Source organism: Oncorhynchus clarkii, chromosome 3 (assembly GCF_045791955.1).
Source record: "Oncorhynchus clarkii lewisi isolate Uvic-CL-2024 chromosome 3, UVic_Ocla_1.0, whole genome shotgun sequence".
Taxonomy (NCBI): domain Eukaryota; kingdom Metazoa; phylum Chordata; class Actinopteri; order Salmoniformes; family Salmonidae; genus Oncorhynchus; species Oncorhynchus clarkii.
The window spans coordinates 13,053,646-13,070,213 of NC_092149.1; the positions used below are offsets into that span (position 1 = coordinate 13,053,646).

The 16,568-nt window shown below is 43.2% G+C and overlaps 1 protein-coding gene across 1 annotated transcript; it reads right to left on the minus strand.

Annotated features, from left to right (window-relative positions):
• Positions 1–7,372: 7,372 nt before the first annotated feature.
• LOC139405604 (spermidine/spermine N(1)-acetyltransferase-like protein 1) lies at positions 7,373–10,452 on the minus strand. The gene is made up of 2 exons (XM_071148012.1): positions 10,429–10,452; positions 7,373–8,050 (listed from the first exon to the last, which is right to left on the minus strand). Exons 1-2 carry the CDS (start codon positions 10,450–10,452, stop codon positions 7,373–7,375), a joined length of 702 nt encoding a protein of 233 aa, XP_071004113.1.
• Between the last annotated feature and the right edge of the window lie 6,116 nt (positions 10,453–16,568).

Consider the following 16,568-nt stretch of genomic DNA (forward strand, 5'->3'; position numbering starts at 1 on the left):
CCGTCTGACCACCTGTAGTCTACTAACAACAGCAGATGTATAGTCTAGACTATTAAAGCCCCTGTCCGTCTGACCACCTGTAGTCTACTAACAACAGCAGCTGTATAGTCTAGACTATTAAGGCCCCTGTCCGTCTGACCACCTGTAGTCTACTAACAACAGCAGATGTATAGTCTAGACTATTAAGGCCCCTGTCCGTCTGACCACCTGTAGTCTACTAACAACAGCAGATGTATAGTCTAGACTATTAAGGCCCCTGTCCGTCTGACCACCTGTAGTCTACTAACAACAGCAGATGTATAGTCTAGACTATTAAGGCCCCTGTCCGTCTGACCACCTGTAGTCTACTAACAACAGCAGATGTATAGTCTAGACTATTAAGGCCCCTGTCCGTCTGACCACCTGTAGTCTACTAACAACAGCAGATGTATAGTCTAGACTATTAAGGCCCCTGTCCGTCTGACCACCTGTAGTCTACTAACAACAGCAGATGTATAGTCTAGACTATTAAGGCCCCTGTCCGTCTGACCACCTGTAGTCTACTAACAACAGCAGATGTATAGTCTAGACTATTAAGGCCCCTGTCCGTCTGACCACCTGTAGTCTACTAACAACAGCAGATGTATAGTCTAGACTATTAAGGCCCCTGTCCGTCTGACCACCTGTAGTCTACTAACAACAGCAGATGTATAGTCTAGACTATTAAGGCCCCTGTCCGTCTGACCACCTGTAGTCTACTAACAACAGCAGATGTATAGTCTAGACTATTAAGGCCCCTGTCCGTCTGACCACCTGTAGTCTACTAACAACAGCAGATGTATAGTCTAGACTATTAAGGCCCCTGTCCGTCTGACCACCTGTAGTCTACTAACAACAGCAGATGTATAGTCTAGACTATTAAGGCCCCTGTCCGTCTGACCACCTGTAGTCTACTAACAACAGCAGATGTATAGTCTAGACTATTAAGGCTCCTGTCCGTCTGACCACCTGTAGTCTACTAACAACAGCAGATGTATAGTCTAGACTATTAAGGCCCCTGTCCGTCTGATCACCTGTAGTCTACTAACAACAGCAGATGTATAGTCTAGACTATTAAGGCCCCTGTCCGTCTGATCAGGGTAAACGAAGTGGTAACGTTTTGTATTTATAAAAAATATAAATGGGATCAAATTTGGTTTATATTCAAACTTTGGGCGAACTAGACTACCTAGACTTTTTCAATTCAAAATGATTATTTATTTATTTATTTACTTAGGCAATTTAGTTAAGAACAAATTCTTATTTTCAATGACGGCCTAGGAACACTGGGATAACTGCCTGTTCAGGGGCAGAACGACAGAGTTTTACCTTCTCAGCTCGGGGATTTCACCTGGTTAGGTCAGCAGATCAGGAGAAACTACGGGCCCCAGAATGCATTTTTTGTCACACCACTCTGGGACCTGAGGTGCCACCTCTGGATAGGAGATTGACAACTCAAATCAAATCGTATTGGTGACATACACGTATTTAACAGATGTTAATGTGGGTGTAGTGAAATTCTTGTGTTCCTAGCTCCAACAGTGCAGTAGTACCTGCAACAGTGCAATAGTACCTGCAACAGTGCAGTAGTACCTGCAACAGTGCAGTAGTCACACAGACTGAGAGACACATACTTAAAGCTGCAATATGTAACTTTTTGGGAGACCCGAACAACTTTACATATGTTATAGATCTGTCATTCTCATTGGAAGCAAGTCTAAGAAGCTATAGATCTGTTCTATCTGCTCTATTTCTATGTTTTCCTTTCTTAAGTGTCGTTTTAGCATCTTTTACTTCTCTTAATCAGACAGCTAATAGTCTTGTCTTGTCCTCCCTCTGTTGTCTGTTGGTAGTGATGGACAAGGCTAGCTGTGCTCCCCTCTTTGCACATCAGATATTTAATAGGTCATTTAAAGCTGGGATTGACACCTGCCAGCATATGACCTCAGGGAGAGGGGTAGGGGTCAGACTGTTGCTCCTGTAACAGTGGAGATCAGACGTCACAGAGTCTAAAGTGTCAGACATGTTGTTTTTCTGCTGTTAGTGTCCAACTGTCTTGTCTCACACACACACACACACACACACACACACACACACACACACACACACACACACACACACACACACACACACACACACACACTCTGACCTTCACTTTTCTGACTTTCCTGTCCCTCCTTTTGTCCATGTAAGTGCATGTGCAGTTTCTGCGTGGGGGATTTATGGACAACAATGTGCAGACAGCAGCAGCCAGTGTGTTTCTATTCCCAGTTTAACCAGGGTTCTGTCACTGGAATGCCGCTCTCTTTCTGTTGACTTACATCAGCATTCTTCACTCAGGTCATTCAGGTTACACAGCTGAAGGTCTGTCTGTCTGTCTGTCTGTCTGTCTGTCTGTCTGTCTGTCTGTCTGTCTGTCTGTCTGTCTGTCTGTCTCTGTCTGTCTCTCTCTCTATGTCTCTCTCAGTTTCTCTTTTTCTCTCTCTATGTCTCTGTCTGTCTGTCTCTCTCTCGCTCCCTCTATGTTTCTGTCTGTCTGTCTGTCTCTCTCTCTCTCTCTCTCTCTCTCTCTCTCTCTCTCTCTCTCTCTCTCTCTCGATATCTGTCTCTCTCTCGCTCCCTCTATGTTTCTGTCTGTCTTGCTCTCTCTCTGTCTCTCTCTCTCTCTCTCGATGTCTGTCTCTCTCGCTCTCCTTCTCTATGTCTCTATGTCTTTCTCTCTCTCTCTCTGTCTCTATGTCTGTCTCTCTCTCTTTCTTACTAATATTGTACAACACAGTATGCCCTCAGGGCTTTACGTCCCAGGTCTGACTGTCCTGTTTCACCTCTACTCCTCTCCTGTCCTCTCCTCTCCTCTAATGGTGTACAGGAATTCAGTTTGACAGACAGACACCTCCGTCTCTAGTGGCCGACAGAGAGAGGAGAGACATTGTGAAATGCAGTTAGTAAACTGACAGAGACCAGGCAACAGTGGAAACATTGTAAACCTTGTGACTTGAATTAAACCACCACTTCATTGGCAGAACAAATCGGTGTGGATGTTCTTTCTGCTGATTCATATTGGTGAATTATTACCCATCACCCTGAAAGATAATGGATGTGTGATGATTATGATGATCATTAAACTGCAACATTTTGTTCAACAATAGATAGTAGATATATTTCCTCCTAGAGCCAGTTCTACTATAGACTCCAGTAGCCTCTTCCCTCTCCGAGGCCTGATCTGGTAAAGGAGTTATATACAGAATCCCACTGAATTCTCTTATCTGCTCAGACAAACAGGTGGTGGATTTAACAGCCAGGTCTCCCGTGATACAAGTCAGTATTCAACGTCCATCCATGTCTAAGGACATCGGGAGATGACGTGGAAACTGGACGCCAGGGGCTACAGTGAGCGCTGTTACATTCAAATAGGTTTCGGTTTGCTAGGACGTTGTGTAGCATCTGCCTCTATTTGAAAAGGTTGCAAGTTTGAATCCAGCGATAGAAAGTTATTTAAAATTGTTGTTGTTTTAAGCCTATACCAAACCTTAACCCTTACCTTAACCATTCAGAGTTAATACCTTAACCATTCAGAGTTAATAACTTAACCATTCATTAATGCCTAACCTTAACCCTTACCTTAACCATTCAGAGTTAATACCTTAACCATTCAGAGTTAATACCTTAACCATTCATTAATGCCTAACCTTAACCCTTACCTTAACCATTCAGAGTTAATAACTTAACCATTCATTAATGCCTAACCTTAACCCTTACCTTAACCATTCAGAGTTAATACCTTAACCATTCATTAATGCCTAACCTTAACCCTTACCTTAACCATTCAAAGTTAATACCTTAACCATTCATTAATGCCTAACCTTAACCCTTACCTTAACCATTCATTAATTCCTAACCTTGACCCTTATCTTAACCATTCAGAGTTAATACCTTAACCATTAATGCTATTCTTTAAGAATTTGGAGTTAATACCTTAACATAACCCTAACCTTAAAAACTCTGAGTTAATGTCTAAACTTAACCTTAAACACATCGAAATTTGACATTTGGAACAACTTCAACATTTGACCTTTGAGAAACATGGATGAACAACATATTCTGACCTGGCTGCTATAAGAGTTGACAGACACAGAGGATTTAAAGCAGTTGTTGCTGCAGTGGGATAAATCAGGGTCACACAGAGTGTTTCTAGGTAGTTTTAAACACATCTACTGTGAAACAAAAGTATATACCTCACACACATGGTTATGGGCTTAAAGAAAGAAGACACCTGTACCATGTCAGATATAGAGTTTATAGTTTGCATCTCAATATTACACTTTATATACAAAAACGTTTGACATAGAAACACCAGATTTTGTTAATTAATTACGAAATTATGAAAAATATTAATAACATTCCACCCATAAGGCCACTAGGTAATTTAACTGCAGGAAAGGGCTACATCTTTGTGGAGAACCAATAATGTTTTTCTAGTCAGAGTAAGACACACACACACACCCTGAGGAAGTGGTCCTGTCTGAAAAAGCTAGATCACCTCTGTGTGTGTGTGTGTGCGGGTGCGTGTGCGTGTGCGTGTGTGTGTGCGTGTGTGTGCGTGTGTGTGTGCGTGTGTGTGTGTGTGTGTGTGTGTGTGTGTGTGTGTGTGTGTGTGTGTGTGTGTGTGTGTGTGTGTGTGTGTGTGTGTGTGTGTGTGTGTTACACATACAGATGTGCTGATGGCAGAAAACAGGAGACACAGCTGTTGAGGGAACTGTGGTGTTTTGCTTGGAATACTGATGCTATCGCACAGGTGGCTAGTGGCACCTTAATTGGGGAGGACGGGCTCATAGTAATGGCTGGAATGGAATCAGTGGTATGGTATCAAATACATCAAACACATGGTTTCCTTGTTATGAGCCATCCTACCCTCGCCAGCCTCCTAGTATTCTGCACTGTAGGCACTTCAAGTAAGCCACTACTCATCTGTAAATATTCCTACAAGGATACAAGAGGCGTATCTCATACTTCATTGTTATAGAATTAGTTATTCACACGAAGTAAAGTGGGTTGTGAGATTAAATGACTACAAGCAGTAGACAGATTTATTCATCAGGAATGTGTGTATGTTTCAGGTTTTGTGATCTATATTACATTTTCTATGTGTCAGATATTGTTAGGCCCATCATAAGCCCAGATTTATTATATATTTCCAGTGTTGTCTAGTGGCCGTCTTTGGTGATGAATTTGACCAGATCTGCAAACTCCATCATATCGAGCTTGTGATCTCCATTTCCATCATAAGCCACAATGAACTCCTCCAGCAGCTGATCATTCAGCGCCTACAGAGAGAGAGAGAGAGAGAGAGAGACAGAGACCAAGACATAGAGAGAGAGAGACAGGAGGAGAGAGAGAGAGAGAGAGAGAGAGAGAGGGTGAGAGAGAGAGAGAGAGAGAGAGAGAGAGAGACATAGAGACATAGAGAGACATAAAGAGAGAGAGAGAGAGTTTAGGATTCTGCTCTCTCAGTTCAGTACACACACACACAAGCACAAGCACACATACACACACACACCTGGACCTGGCTGAACTCATTGGAAAGGAGGCTGCGGAGCTGTTCGGTGGTGAGAGATTCTCCGTCTGAGCTGTAGCTGAGGAACAGAGCTCTCGTCATGGGCCTGCTGGAGCCCTGCGGAGTGGCTGGAGGGAGATAAAAGATGGAAGGGGGTGAGACACTTATTGCTCTTAGGAATGTCCATCCTCCCATCCAGCAAAGACAAATACAAAGAAAATTGTGTTAAATAAGGATACTATTTTGACTGCTCACTTTTCTCAGTTTGGGCCATGGAGACAAGACAAGAAAGAGCCAGCACTGCCCCCAAGTGGCGGAGAAATGCCATTGCAGTAACCTGTAAAAGGCAATAAAAGATATTCAAAATGGGCCTTTGTATTTATTTATTTTTTATTTTCACCTTTATTTAACCAGGTAGGCTAGTTGAGAACAAGTTCTCATTTGCAACTACGACCTGGCCAAGATAAAGCAAAGCAGTGTGAACAGATAACAACACAGAGTTACACATGGAATAAACAAACATACAGTCAATAACACAATAGAAAAAAATTAAGTCTATATACAGTGTGTGCAAATTGCGTGAGGAGGTAGGAAATAAATAGGCCATAGTAGCGAGTAATTACAATTTAGCAAATTAACACTGGAGTGATAGATGAGCAGATGATGTGCAAGTAGTGATACCGGTGTGCAATAGAGCAGAAAAGTAAATAAAAACAATATGGGGATGAGGTAGGTAGATTGGGTGGGCTATTTACAGATGGACTATGTACAGCTGCAGTGATCGGTTAGCTGCTCAGATAGCTGATGTTTAAAGTTAGTGAGGGAAATGTAAGTCTCCAGCTTCAACGATTTTTGCAATTCGTTCCAGTCACAGGCAGCAGAGAATTGGAAGGAAAGGCGGCCAAAGGAGGTGTTGGCTTTGGGGATAACCAGTGAGATATACCTGCTGGAGCGCGTGCTACGGGTGGGTGTTGTTATTGTGACCAGTGAACTGAGATTAGGCAGAGCTTTACCTAGCATAGACTTATAGATGACCTGGAGCCAGTGGGTCTGGCGACGAATATGTAGCGAGGGCCAGCCGACTGGAGCATACAGGTCGCAGTAATGGGTGGTATAAGGTGCTTTAGTAACAAAACGGATGGCACTGTGATAGACTGCATCCAGTTTGCTAAGTAGAGTATTGGAAGCTATTTTGTAGATGACATCGCCAAAGTCGAGGGTCGGTAGGATAGTCAGTTTTACTAGGGTAAGTTTGGCTGTGTGAGTGAAGGAGGCTTTGTTGCGAAATAGGAAGTTGATTCTAGATTTGATTTGGGATTGGAAAAGTTTGAGTCTGGAAGGAGAGTTTACAGTCTAACCAGACACCTAGGTATTTGTAGTTGTCCACATATTCTAGGTCAGAACACATTGTTAGAAATGTGTGCAAAGTTGAACATGAAAGCCCAAGATAGACTGAGATCACACCACCAAATAATACTCACTCAGACACACATACCTAAAATATTTGTAAAACCTCACATGAGATATGTAGCTCTTTGACAGAAATACTGTCGCTTGTTTCGCTGTTCCTCTTTTTCCTCCATCTGTTTTACAGATTAAAACCTGTTCTGTCACTTCAAAGCAAAGTGTTGGTGTTCACCTGGCTGGTATTCACCTGGCTGGTATTCACCTGGCTGGTATTCACCTGGCTGATGTTCACCTGGATGGTGTTCATCTGGCTGGTATTCACCTGGCTGATGTTCACCTGGCTGGTGTTCATCTGGCTGGTATTCACCTGACTCCTATTCACCTGGCTGGTGTTCAGCTGGCTGGTGTCACCTGGCTGATGTTCACCTGGCTGGTATTCACCTGGCTGGTGTTCACCTGGCTGGTATTCACCTGGCTGGTAATCACCTGGCTGGTATTCACCTGGCTGGTGTTCACCTGGCTGGTATTCACCTGTTTGGTGTTCACCTGGCTGATGTTCACCTGGCTAGTGTTCACCTGGCTGGTATTCACCTGGCTGGTGTTCTGCTGGCTGGTGTTCACCTGGCTGGTATTCACCTGGCTGGTATTCACCTGGCTGATGTTCACCTGGCTGCTATTCACCTGTCTGATGTTCACCTGGCTGGTGTTCAGTTGGCTGGTGTTCACCTGGACCTGGCTGGTGTTCTGCTGGCTGGTGTTCACCTGGCTGGTATTCACCTGGCTGGTATTCACCTGGCTGATGTTCACCTGGCTGCTATTCACCTGTCTGATGTTCACCTGGCTGGTGTTCAGCTGGCTGGTGTTCACCTGGACCTGGCTGGTGTTCACCTGGACCTGGCTGGTGTTCACCTGGCTGATGTTCACCTGGCTGATGTTCACCTGGCTGCTATTCACCTGGCTGATGTTCACCTGGCTACTATTCACCTGTCTGATGTTCACCTGGCTGATGTTCACCTGGCTGATGTTCACCTGGACCTGACTGATGTTCACCTGGACCTGGCTGGTATTCACCTGGTTATTATGATGTTACTCAGTGATTATTATGATGTTACTCAGTGATTATTATGATGTTACTCAGTGATTATTATGATGTTACTCAGTGATTATTATGATGTTACTCAGTGATTATTATGATGTTACTCAGTGATTATTATGATGTTACTCAGTGATTATTATGATGTTACTCAGTGATTATTATGATGTTACTCAGTGATTATTATGATATTACTCAGTGATTATTATGATGTTACTCAGTGATTATTATGATGTTACTCAGTGATTATTATGATTTACTCAGTGATTATTATGATATTACTCAGTGATTATTATGATGTTACTCAGTGATTATTATGATGTTACTCAGTGATTATTATGATGTTACTCAGTGATTATTATGATGTTACTCAGTGATTATTATGATGTTACTCAGTGATTATTATGATGTTACTCAGTGATTATTATGATGTTACTCAGTGATTATTATGATGTTACTCAGTGATTATTATGATATTACTCAGTGATTATTATGATGTTACTCAGTGATTATTATGATGTTACTCAGTGATTATTATATAGTTACATGCTACAGTCAGGTGTGTCTTGAGCTATTCTGGTGGCCCATTATGAGACTGTGGAACATTGATTGTCAGAACAATGGCTGCCTGGGCGGATACACTGCCAATCCAGTTCTGGCAGTTTGGCGCTTGGCAGCATATACACACGTTGACATGCGCAAATAATAACACTCCTGTTTACCTGGCATTTAAACTGGGCAAAGCCAAGTGCTGAGAGCCATTTCCCACATATATTGTCCCATTAGTCTATGAAAATATGACAACTTTATAATATAGCCCATGCCAGGCCCATCTGGAACATTCTCATATGACAGACATACTATTGGCATTGTTCGGGCACAGGGAGAGAACACATGAAAACGGAGACAGGTGTGTGAGAAAGAGAGGAGAGGGAAAGAGAGAACACACATGCCCAGGTTCATGTGTTTTCTCAGAGGAGATCAGGTGTAGCTAGCAGCAGGTCTCTTACCTGTATGAGGCTGGTCAGGTGGCGCAGTGGCTGTTCAGTGTGTGAGGACCGGAGATTACCAGAGGGAGTGTGTGTGTTCTATTTAACTACCTGGATACTTCCTGCTCCTTCTCTGTTGCTTTGACAACAGCCACAGAGGCAAGGCTTTGTTTTTAACCCTCACTCCCTTCTCCCTCCCCTCCAAGTTAACTCCACCTTGTGGATCTAGGTGAGCAGACTATGGTGAGGACTGTACCTAGACCTCCAATTAATAATAATAGTAACTCTAGCAGCTAGCCCTTTGGTAACCATGGTGATATTTCTGATACCTTGCTGCTTTATATTTACTTACCTTTGAGTCATTTATCAGACGCTCTTATCCAGAGTGACTTACACGAGCAATTAGGGTTTAGTGCCTTGCTCAAGAGCAATCTATCCATTTTTCACCTAGTTGGCTCAGGGATTCAAACCAGTGACCTTTCGGTTACTGGCCCAACGCTCTTAACCACTAGGCTACCTGCCGACCCTACTTACTAGAGGACACAAAACAGACAGAAAGAAGTAACAGGTTTGATTGTCCCACATGCACAGCATCAGATAAACATGACCTGCTTTTGGTCTGTGCAAAATGTTCCCTCTTTTATCACACACTGCCAAGGCTATCTGGAACTTTCCACAGAGGACACGTGTCAACATCTCATGTATTGGTTCAATAAGACCCGTGTGTATAAAGAAGAGGACTGAGCCCAGTAGACTACATTAGATCTGAAGAGGTATTTTTTCAGAATGAGGGGTGCTGGAGCTCTGCTGGTGTTGCTGTACTGTCTGTCTGGGACATGGAGAGAGTAGAGGGGACAGAGAGAAGGATATCACTGAACAGGGTCACAGTGAAGGATGAGAGAGCAGGGAGAGTGATGCTGAACCGTTGACCACCCAGCCTGACATCTGGACTGAACTGAAGGGGTATCATCGGATGGGGCCACAGTGTCTCCTGACCCCTCCTGTCTCAGCCTCCAGTATTTATGCTGCAGTAGTTTATGTGTCGGGGGGCGAGGGTCAGTTTGTTATATCTGGAGTATTTCTCCTGTCTTACCTGGTGTCCTGTGTGAATTTAAGTATGCTCTCTCTAATTCTCTCTTTCTCTCGGAGGACCTGAGCCCTAGGACCATGCCTCAGGACTGCCTGGCATGATGACTCCTTGCTGTCCCCAGTCCACCTGGCCGTGCTGCTGCTCCAGTTTAAACTGTTCTGCCTGTGGCTATGGAATCCTAATCTGTTCACCGGACGTACTACCTGTCCCAGACCTGCTGTTTTCAACTCTCTAGAGACTCTTCATGATCGGCTCTGAAAAGCCAACTGACATTTACTCCTGAGGTGCTGACTTGCTGCATCCTCGACAACTACCGTAATTTCCGGACTATAAGCCGCTACTTTTTCTCCACACTTTGAACCTCACGGTTTATACAATAACGCGGCTAATTTATGGATTTTTCCCGCTTTCACAAGATTCATGCCACCAAAAAACTGAGCACCGTCACATAATGTGACGTAAATCGAGCGTGCTCAAACTTCCCATCATTCTGATTACGGTAGTCATTTTGTCACCCTCATCATGGCAAAGACACGGAGAAAAGCATATGATGCAGCTTTCAAGTTGAAGGCGATCGATCTGGCTGTTGGAAAAGGAAATAGAGTTGCTGACAGTGTGGAGCATTGTCAAAAAATCCACTATCATCAACGGGTTTAGGCTGGGAAAGGCTGGACTGCTGCGTGTTGAAGAGGGCAGCGATCCAACATCGGATGAAGCAATTCTGAGGCTATTCAACTCCGACACCGAAGGAGATGACTTCAGTGGTTTCAGTGCACAGGAGGAGGAAGATAGTGACCAATGACTTTCTTGGTAGGCTACTGTTTACTGCAATTTTTTAATATTTTTGTTACAAGCCGTATTTCGTTAAAAGCCTATTTATTTTTGTTACAAGCCGTGTTTCGTTTAAAGGCTGTGTAAAGTTCATTTGTTTCAATGTACCGGTAGGCACCTGCGGCTTATAGACATGTGCGGCTCATTTATGTACAAAATACATATTTTTTAATAATTCAGTGGGTGCGGCTTATATTCAAGTGCGCTTAATAGTCCAGAAATTACGGTACTGTGATTATTATTATTTGACCATGCTGGTCATTTATGAACATTTGAACATCTTGGCCATGTTCTGTCATAATCTCCACCCGGCACAGCCAGAAGAGGACTGGCCACCCCACATAGCCTGGTTCCTCTCTAGGTTTCTTCCTAGGTTTTGGCCTTTCTAGGGAGTTTTTCCTAGCCACCGTGCTTCTACACCTGCATTGCTTGCTGTTTGGGGTTTTAGGCTGGGTTTCTGTACAGCACTTTGAAATATCAGCTGATGTACGAAGGGCTATGTAAATACATTTGATTTGGTTTGATTTGAAGGAGCTGAGGAACATGGTGGTGGAATTGAGAGAGGAGCTGAGGAACATGGTGGTGGAACAGAGAGAGGAGCTGAGGAACATGGTGGTGGAACAGAGAGAGGAGCTGAGGAACATGGTGGTGGAACAGAGAGTGGAGCTGAGGAACATGGTGGTGGAACAGAGAGTGGAGCTGAGGAACATGGTGGTGGAACAGAGAGAGGAGCTGAGGAACATGGTGGTGGAACAGAGAGTGGAGCTGAGGAACATGGTGGTGGAACAGAGAGAGGAGCTGAGGAACATGGTGGTGGAACAAAGAGAGGAGCTGAGGAACATGGTGGTGGAACAGAGAGTGGAGCTGAGGAACATGGGGGCCAGAGTGACAGCCAGTGAGGGTCAGGCGGTGGAACTGAAGAGAGAGAACTCAGGTAAAGAAGGGTGTTTGTGTATAATAATAGCAAATTCAGGATGTAGGGCAATTGGGACTTCAACCCTAGTCCCTGCAAGTGTCAGTCCAACGTCTTAGCCATTACACCAAGAGATCCAAACTTTTGTACCACGGGCACTACACTATGTTCATTGCATGTGGGTTAGCTTCTTTTTCATTCAGTAGGGATTAAAAAGCCTCATGTTATTGTAGTTTGAGACCGGACTGAGTGCCTGTAAGAGCCATGTGGAGGAGCTGAAAGGAGAGGTGGAGGAACTGAAAGGAGAGGTGGAGGAACTGAAAGGAGAGGTGGAGGAACTGAAAGGAGAGGTGGAGGAACTGAAAGGAGAGGTGGAGGAGCTGAAAGGAGAGGTGGAGGAGCTGAAAGGAGAGAGGGAGGAGCTGAAAGGAGAGGTGAAGGAACTGAAAGGAGAGGTGGAGGAACTGAAAGGAGAGGTGGAGGAGCTGAAAGGAGAGGTGGAGGAACTGAAAGGAGAGGTGGAGGAACTGAAAGGAGAGGTGGAGGAACTGAAAGGAGAGGTGGAGGAGCTGAAAGGAGAGGTGGAGGAGCTGAAAGGAGAGGTGGAGGAGAGGTGGAGGAGCTGAAAGGAGAGGTGGAGGAGCTGAAATGAGAGGTGGAGGAGCTGAAAGGAGAGGTGGAGGAGAGGTGGAGGAGCTGAAAGGAGAGGTGGAGGAGCTGAAAGGAGAGGTGGAGGAGCTGAAAGGAGAGGTGAAGGAGCTGAAAGGAGAGGTGGAGGAGAGGTGGAGGAGCTGAAAGGAGAGGTGGGGGAGCTGAAAGGAGAGGTGGAGGAGCTGAAAGGAGAGGTGGAGGAGCTGAAAGGAGAGGTGGAGGAGCTGAAAGGAGGTAGAGGAGCTGAAAGGAGAGGTGGAGGAGCTGAAAGGAGAGGTGGAGGAGCTGAAAGGAGAGGTGGAGGAACTGAAAAGAGAGGTGGAGGAGCTGATATGTGCTAGTTCCTGAAATAGAACATCATCCACATAACACCTCAATGTAACTGTTGAATTGTTTATTCCTTTTTCTCATGACGTTTACAAACATTCTGCCAGCATGGAAAAGTCTAAATGAGGGAGATGCTACAGTCTAAAGTCATTCAAGTGCTGTAAGGTATAAGACTGTATTTTACAACCATTCAGGACAGACAGAACAGAAAGCATGGTTGTTACAGCCAGACCTCCGAGCAACAGATTGGATTGGACTGGACTGGACTTTCTCTATATAAATATCAGTGGAGGCTGCTGAGGGGAGGACGGCTCATAATAATGACTGGAATGGAGTGGAATAAAACACATGAAAACCATGTTCTTGATACCATTCCATTCACTCCATTCCAGCCATTATTATTAGCTGTTCTCCCCTCAGCAGGCTCTACTGATATATATACAGTACCAGTCAAAGGTCTGGACATACCTACTCATTCAAGGTCTTTTTCTTTATTTTGACTATTTTCTACATTGTAGAATAATAGTGAAGACATAAAAACTATGAAATAACACATATGGAATCATGTAGTAACCAAAAAAGTGTTAAACAAATCAAAATATATTTTATATTCTAAAAAGTAGCCACCCTTTGCCTTGATGGCAGCTTTGCACACTGTTGGCATTCTCTCAACCAGCATCATGAGGTAGTCACCTGGAATGCATTTCAATTAACCTCTTTGGGCTAGGGGGCAGTATTTTGACGCCTGGATGAAAAGCGTGCCCAAAGTAAACTGCCTGTTACTCAGGTCCAGAAGCTAGGATATGCAAATAATTGGATAGATTTGTATAGAAAACACTCTAAAGTTTCTAAAACTGTTAAAATAATGTCTGTGAGTATAACAGAACTGATATGGCAGGCGAAAACCTGAGGACAAACCATCCAGAAAAAAAAAGAATTCAGCCCACCACTGATTCCAATGGCTGTCATGTTTAATATGAAGAGAAAACATCCAAGATTGCAGTTCCTAGAGCTTCCACTAGATGTCAACAGTCTTTAGAAAGAGTTTCAGGCTTGTTTTTGGAAAAATGAGCTAGAATTTGTAGCTTTTCTAAGTGGCTCCCATTTTTGCTGTAGTGTTTTAATGAGCGTGGATGAGAGCACGTACTTTGTTGTTTATCTCCGGTAAAGACAATAACAATTCTCCGTCTTAAATTTTATCGTTTATTTACGTATTAGGGTACCTGAGGTTTGATTATAAACGTTGTTTGACTTGTTTGGAGAAGTTTATTGGTAACGTTTGGGATTCATTTTGTATGCATTTTGAAGGAGGGAAACCAGTGGATTATTGAATGAAGCGTGCCAGCTAAACTGAGTTTTTGGGACTTTATCAAACAAAATGACCTTTTGTGATGTAGCTGGGACCTTTTGGAGTGCCAACAGAAGAAGATATTCAAAGGTAAGGCATTTATTTTATCGCTATTTCTGACTTTTGTGGCGCACCTGCCTGGTTGGAAAATGTTTGAAATTATTTTGTGTGTCCTCAGATAATCACATGGTGTGCTTTCGCCGTAAAGCCTTTTTGAAATCTGACAAAGCAGCTGGATTAACAAGAAGTTCAGCTTTTTTCTGATGTATGACACTTGTATTTTCATGAATGTAGAATATTACTATTTCTATAATTTGAATTTCGCACTCCTGTTGTCGAGGTGGGTCTCTAGCGCCACATCTAGCACAAAGAGGTTTTAACAGGTGTGCCTCATTTGTGGAATTTATTTCCTTCTTAATGCATTTGAGCCAATCAGTTGTGTTGTGACAAGGTAGGGGTGGTATACAGAAGATAGTCCTATTTGGTAAAAGACCAAGTCCATATTATGGCAAGAACAGCTCAAATAAGCAAAGGGAAACGACAGTCCATCAAGACTTTACAACATGGCTCTCATGAGGAAAGGAAGACCCAGAGTTACCTCTGCTGCAGAGGATCAGTTCATTAGAGTTAACTGCACATCAGACTGCAGCCCAAATAAACGCTTCGCAGAGTTCAAGTAACAGACACATCTCAACATCAACTGTTCAGAGGAGACTGCGTGAATCAGGCCTTCATGGTTGAAATTCTGCAAAGAAACCACTACTAAAGGACACCAATAATAAGAAGAGACTTGCTTGGGCCAAGAAACACGAGCAATGGACATTAGACTGGTGGAAATCTGTCCTTTGGTCTGATGAGTCAAAATTTGAGATTTTTGGTTCCAACTGCAGTGTCTTTGTGAGAAGCAGAGTTGGTAAACGGATGATCTCTGCATGTGTGGTTCCCACCGTGAAGCATGGAAGAGGAGGAGTGATGGTGTGGGGGTGCTTTGCTGGTGACACTGTCTGTGATTTATTTAGAATTCAAGGCACACTTAACCAGCATGGCTACCACAGCATTCTGCAGCGATACACCACCCCATCTGGTTTAGTGGGACTATCATTTGTTTTTTAACAGGACAATAACTCAACACACCTCCAGGCTGTGAAAGGGCTATTTGATCAAGACTGATGGACTGCTGCATCAGATGACCTGGCCTCCACAAATATATTTGTTTAACACTTTGGTTACACTTTGGTTACTACATGATTCCAAATGTGTGATTTCATAGTTTTCATGTCTTCACTATTATTCTACAATGTAGAAAATAGTCAAAATGCACTTTTGACACGTACTGTGTATATATATCTCCCTCTCTCTTTGTCTCTCACTCTCTCTCTCACACACACGTAAACACATGCATTCAAGTAGAAATACACACTCTCTCACACACACACACACACTCAATATACTGTATGAATACTGACAGTCTGAGCCTCGACCCTGTAAGATCTATCTTTTTAGTAATAATCTGTTGAGTAAAAATGTATTATTGCCAGTCATAATAATCATAAAAGCTATGAATAAAAAGCTATAAAACAGTATAAATATTCAGCCAGCTCAGATGAGAATGATAAAATAAGTATTATAATTTTAATTCAGGTGAACACACACACATCCTAAATCTTCCCATTGACATCAACGCATGATTTACGCAAAATCCTTTCTATCAATAATGTGTAAATCCCATTCATCTCTATTTTGTCTCAAAATATAGAATAGATATTTATACCCTCTTGATTTGTAATACATGTTTGAAGCTTATGAGAGAATCTTCCACAATGTGAGCATTTTGGTTCGGTTTCAAACAATAAGATCTATGTGAAGTGCAGGTAGCATGAGTCCTAACAGATAACGTCCCACTCATGAGTAATTTACCAGTTAACATCCCACCCATGAGTCATTTACCAGTTAACATCCCACCCATGAGTCATTTACCAGTTAACATCCCACCCATGAGTCCTAAAAGATAACGTCCCACTCATGAGTCATTTACCAGTTAACATCCCACCCATGAGTCATTTACCAGTTAACATCCCACCCATGAGTCATTTACCAGTTAACATCCCACTCATGAGTCATTCACCAGTTAACATCCCACTCTTGAGTCATTTACCAGTTAACATCCCACTCATGAGTCATTTACCAGTTAACATCCCACTCATGAGTCATTTACCAGTTAACATCCCACCCATGAGTCATTTAACAGTTAACATCCCACCCATGAGTCATAACGTCCCACTCATGAGTCATTTACCAGTTAACATCCCACCCATGAGTCATTTACCAGTTAACATCCCACCCATGA